This window comes from Limulus polyphemus, unplaced genomic scaffold, assembly GCF_000517525.1.
Source record: "Limulus polyphemus unplaced genomic scaffold, Limulus_polyphemus-2.1.2 Scaffold695, whole genome shotgun sequence".
Lineage (NCBI taxonomy): Eukaryota > Metazoa > Arthropoda > Merostomata > Xiphosura > Limulidae > Limulus > Limulus polyphemus.
The window spans coordinates 431,879-437,658 of NW_013666305.1; the positions used below are offsets into that span (position 1 = coordinate 431,879).

The following is a 5,780-nucleotide window of genomic DNA, read 5'->3' on the forward strand; positions in this document are numbered from 1 at the left end:
GCTTATAACTCCACCATCTCTTGACCAATTTGAGATCTAATTACAGTTTTGAACTCAGGAGGTCAAACCCTTTCGATTTATGTAATTGACAACGTCCAAGGTCTCATAGGTAAAAATCGAATCAGCTATACGCATGCCCCATGCTTGGTATTACTGGAGCACAAAAATATATCTAATAAAAAGGAAAAAAAAAGGTTTCATAGATTAATTTACTCTAATTCTGTCTAAAAGAATTTCAAGTGCTGTGGTTATTGAGGATTCCCTCTTTTTTTATAAGTATTGAATGACTGTGAAAAAAAAAAAGAGAATTTCAAAAGACACCATTTGTCATTATTGTTAATAATACCAATCATCTATGTAAAAAATTCATTAGCTATATGAACCAAACATTTACTTAAAAAAATAATTTACCTACTTAAGATGTACAGTGTACACATCAGTTGTACTGAAATACATATACAGACTTCTTTATATACTGCATCATATAATTATTGAATAATTTTATGTTTTTTGCCTGTTACAACACTCAACATCAAGAACAGGCCCAACAAAATTGATTAATATCCCCCATTTTGTATTTGAGATACACAAGAAACCCCAGCAGTAATTAGTAGGATTACACTTTGTTTATATTTCTATATATGATTCCTATATTATTAACCTACAAAGTGACGAATGTCAACCTTTTCAAACCAACAAAACTAAGCAAAACGATTGAATACAACTTCAAGATATTTTGATCAATATAACACCACAAAGCTCTTACCTAAAGCTGTTCTTAATATCAAATGTTCCAATGAGCAAAGTGACAGGCCAACATTCACCAACCAAAACATTAAAACTATGAATTTATAAATCACATGACTATTTTTTTAATACCACTTAAAAAAAAACACTCACTTCTGAATATGGATCCTTTGCATTCTCATCGTGATCACCTTTAAGCAATACTATGACACTGGAAGCTGCCATACTTCTACTTCCTAAAAGAAAAGATAGATGATTTGATTAAACTGTTACAGCATAAGAAATGGCCACAAGATATATATGTAAACACTTGATCATCTGAGATCATTACAATACTTTTTAAATTTTTAACCAACTTAGGAAATTAATTATTTTTCACTTATTACTTTTTTCTAGTAAAACTTTCATAAAACTGTTAAATAAACAATTTATCACAACATACATATAATCAAAGGATAATGAGGGACCTTTTGGCTCACCTAGACCATCACTTCACTAATCTAAACTTTATAATGAAAATAAAACATGCAAACTCAGCCAGCATCATTCCAAAGGCCAACTACCCTGTTAGAAAAATATTAATGTCTTAGACAAAAATGATGTTTATCTTGACAAAACTTGTGTCTTCTATTCTCACCATTAAGTATGAAAAAAGATGATACATAAAAATTATGAACAACCTTAACAATCAGATCCTCTATAACTCTTGTTCTTTTGTCAAGGAAAAAAACTTCAGAAATCTTAATCTGTCCTTATCTGAAAACATTTCGGTTGTGCATAACTCAAACACCCACTAAAGAAAAGTGATTTTATGACAAATATTCCAGTCTCTAATAGAATTAAAATTCATACAGTTTGTCAGTTAATAAATAAATAGTCAAACTTTAGATTTTAATTTTTTAAAAAAGAAAACCTCTTCCTAAAAATCATGCTGAGAATCATTAAATACAGATGAATTATTTCAAACATTCAAAATTAAATGGATCTTTTTTATGGGAGCTTTAATTTTTCAAGTGTTAGAATGAAAAAGCTGGAAATATGAACTACAATTAAATATTAATGGTAAGAGGCTAATATGTTTCAGCAGCATAGTTTTGTTTAATGAACCATAAACTTGTTTAATGGTAGGTTGATTAGTATTGGAAAATTTTAAATATATGAAAACTTAACAAATAACATTTGATTCTTAGTGCTTTAAGAAACAATCATTATAATTCTTAGGCTTAAGTACATACATATATGTATATAATTCAGTTTGAATCACCGAAATGAGTGCATGATTACATTAACAGATGCAATAACTTAAGGCTATGGAAACCTTTAACTATAACTCAGATAGTTTAATGGAGCTATACTTCCTTTGTTGCTTTTTCGTTTGTTTACCTGAATGATGACACCTTACACAGATAATAGGCTAAATGAACAGACAATCTAAGATACAAATAATTAACAAGGCACAATTTCAGTGAAACAAAATTGTAATGGAGGGGAGTAAGTAAAGAGTAATGTAAATAAAAAATAACTATGAAATGAGCTACACTTTAATTACCTTGGTTTATTGTTTTGAGTAGTTGGTATCGAGACTTGATCTGATTTCATCGTAACAACTACTGAACTAGTACTACTAGTAGTAAAATTACTAAAACTGAATAGTAGTATCAACTATCATCTTACTGGTACTCAGTGGTAGTGGTTCTTATTTATTTACATTAAATTTTAAAATTAACAAACAAAACGTACACTAAAAGTAAAAGTTTCTTCTGCACTATATTATATAAGTATTTACCTTATTGGGGGTGATACGTACAAATATTTGAAATTAACCTATTACATTGTCCATGATAAACATTAGGTTAGATTCTACAGCTTTCAATCCACCTATCTACACGAATTATTAAACTTAACTTAAGTTTTAACTATATCACAAAGATAACGTCTGACGATGTTTGATGATGGTCTGTTTCGTCACAAGCGGGTAATTTAACATCTGCTCTGATAATACATTGACGAAAACGTGGTATCAAACATACAAGTAAATACGCAAAAGTATTTGATAATAGAAATAAATCAGATTTTTGTTATAAGCAAATTAAAAAATCTCAGCTCTATTGAAAGTTAGAATAACAGGAATAACTATACTATATACAAAATAATGCATTGTTGTACAAAATATTTGAAAGCTAAAAACCGCTTATCATTATTTTTAATAGTCAAAAGCTAATGGAATTAGGACACTATTAACGAAAAATATATTCTATTACGATACTTTTTTCGATAGAAAAATATTTAAGATACTATAATTCAGGTAATAAAGAACATTTACGAATTGTTATTTTCACTTTATTAACTATGCGAAATTCACTCCAATTGGAATAAATCCATGTATACAATATACACCATGTAATTTATGGTAAATTACTAATTTCAGAACGATTTAAAAATATTCAAGCAAATAAAATTATTCGCTAAAATGTATATAAATATATTTAATGAATAGAAGATGAACAATTACAGAGTACTGTTTGTGTTGCTTAATAAATTCACGTCTTCTAACAGCTATTACCAGGTTTTCTTGCGATACGGAGAATTTGCTACACAATCAGTATCGCGTTAGGGATATTCGGGTAGTGAGTACGAGTACTTGCACTTGAAATAACTAAGTTATATTGCTTTGGAAAATATTTTATAATTTGTAAAGACTATATGTATTTATTTTACGTGTTGGGCAGCACACACGATAACTCGTTTTCTGAAAACTAATCAAGGTAATTAATTATGACCAAGTGTTGTCATGATTCCACTGTAATTTAATTTAGCTTCAGTTAGACATCCAAAATTTAATTTGTAAATTTAGCTAAGCCTTAAGTTTAGCCTACTTTAGGCTAATGATTATCAACTATTGTTAACTATGAGTCACAGCATTAGTAATACTATTTTTCACTTGGTTAGAGTTAGACCTAATAGCATTAACATTTTATACCATTAATTATAATGTTAATGCTATTACTATTAGTGAGTAATACTAATATTACTATTACAGTATTAGTAATAACATTCTAGGAATTATTTTCTAAGTATTTTAACCTTTTGTGTGATTACACTTTTACAGGTGTTTTAAGCTTCCTTGTGCTTGGATACAAAGGCGTAAACCTAAAGAGCATATGATATGGGATAAGTCTTTACAAGAAAAGCAGTTGTGGAAGGTTTTTCCTTTACCTATTTTTTTAATTATCTTTTTGTTGTGTTGTCCTAATGGTACCTATTCTGAGAAAAATATGATAATTGAATCCAAGATCTATTCTACTTCTGGGAAAGCCTGGGGTAATCTGTAGGCCTATATCTTCTGTGAATGCTATAGAATGTAATACATACCTCTGTACTACCATGTCTGAATGCATTCTTTTCCAAAAGCTGACCACCTTTCTGAAAAATAAAAGTACCTTATTTGGAGATTATTTCTACCCCTACCAAATCTTAAATCTTTCTCCAAGTCCTACCATCCTTACCATTAAACATGAAAAAAGGTGATGCATCATTCCTGTCTATTCTAGTTATTATTTTAATTTTAAATAGTCATATCCTTACTAAAACTAAAAGGGTTGAATGGCTACCCCAATGTTCTAAAACACCTAAAAGTCCACTGTCTTCTGTTTTTTTTTTCATACTAAAGTTTTATGTAACTTAAATTCTTTGTATAGAAGTAAAAAGTTAATTTTTTTTTTAAAAAAAGGACCCCCCTGTCACTCTGTAGTCTTGGTTACACCTCTCTCTCCAGTATTTCTTTTCTCAAGAAAAATTTTTAAGGAGCTTAACCTGCCCTTATATGACTGAGAGCCACTCCATCCCAGGATTCATCCTAGTACTAGTAGTTCTCCATTAAACTGTTTTGAACAATTCAATGTCCTTAAAATAAGAAGCTTTAAGACTGCACACAATGAAGTCTAGCCATGACTTCTACAAAGACACAATAACCTCTCTTGTCTTATATTCTATAGATACAGTCCAAAATCCTATTTTCTTTCACACAGGCAACAACATACTGCTTGGAAGGCTTAAGAGACTGATTGGTTAAAACATCAAGATTATTTTCTTTCATAACACTGTTGATTTGATTTTCATCAAGGTGACACCATCCTCCTTACAGTCAACTATACCAAAGAATTTACAAATTTGACCAGAATGTTGACTATTACATTACCAATATCATTAAACTTTCTAATACTTATTTACGATAATTTTCTATGCCTGTCTTTAGAAATTGATATGCTCAATGTTTCAGTCAGTCTTCAGGTATCACCTTTATTTTAATTTAAGAACACTTAAGTGTAGTTTTTCTTGACCATTTCTAAAGCAAAACATCTCTAACATCTTTTTTACGTAACGCTCGTTTCCGGTTGTATTGTACCATAAATGAAACATGCTTACAATAGTACATTGAAAAATATACAAAAACACTTCCTGGAAACCCAGGTGACCTTCATAATATTACTCAACTCTCTTTATTTATCATTCTTTAGTTAAACCACAATTCCCACTTTGCCCCTGAAGAAGAAAGGTCCACCTTTCGAAAGCACTGGGGTTATAGGGTTTTTATTTTTAATATTAAGACTTATTGACCCTATGTGTTTTTCTGACATCATGAGTTAATATGTATTAACTCTTTCAGCACGGGCTCGGTCCTTGGGACCGACCTCATAACCATTTTATGCTTGTTATAGTTTTCATGCGATAACTTTTAAATTAATTAGTGTATGTTAATGGCAGATTATCAGTAAACATTACAATGATTTCATACGCAAAATATAAATTTTTTTATTAAGTCTCAAAGTTTGTAAAGCAGTGTTTTTCTCATGCCTTTGTTTTTCTTTTTGCATGTTGCGTATCCAACATGCAAAGTAATTTTCATTTTAATATTAAAAATACTTTTATGCATTTTCAAATTTAATACGTAGAAATCTTTATAATGTACCAAATAGTTATCAAACGTTTCTTAAAAAAACTATATTTTATACTATTATTTCTAGTAATTAATT

The 5,780-nt window shown here is 29.4% G+C and overlaps 2 protein-coding genes across 7 annotated transcripts in view; one reads left to right on the top strand and one right to left on the bottom strand.

Annotated features, from left to right (window-relative positions):
* The window catches only part of LOC106460026 (uroporphyrinogen-III synthase-like), a 32,671-nt gene extending 29,949 nt beyond the window's left edge, over positions 1–2,722 (bottom strand). Inside the window, exons 1-2 of one of the 4 annotated variants that reach the window (XM_022386637.1) lie at positions 2,534–2,720; positions 901–983 (exon numbers count right to left, since the gene is read on the bottom strand). In XM_022386637.1, the coding sequence (XP_022242345.1) occupies positions 901–972 (72 nt within the window). In that variant the 5' untranslated portion in view covers positions 973–983; positions 2,534–2,720. Of the gene's footprint in view, positions 1–900; positions 984–2,296 lie in introns of all 4 variants that reach the window. The other 3 variants (XM_022386638.1, XM_013919710.2, XM_022386639.1) reach the window with 3 other exon arrangements.
* Positions 2,723–3,343: 621 nt separating this feature from the next.
* Positions 3,344–5,780, top strand: part of LOC106460027 (CDK2-associated and cullin domain-containing protein 1-like) — a 22,185-nt gene continuing 19,748 nt past the window's right edge. For 2 of the 3 annotated variants that reach the window (XM_013919711.2, XM_022386641.1), the window contains exon 1: positions 3,344–3,512. The gene's annotated coding sequence lies outside the window, so the exon portion shown is untranslated. Of the gene's footprint in view, positions 3,513–3,856; positions 3,951–5,780 lie in introns of all 3 variants that reach the window. The other variant, XM_022386640.1, reaches the window with a different exon arrangement.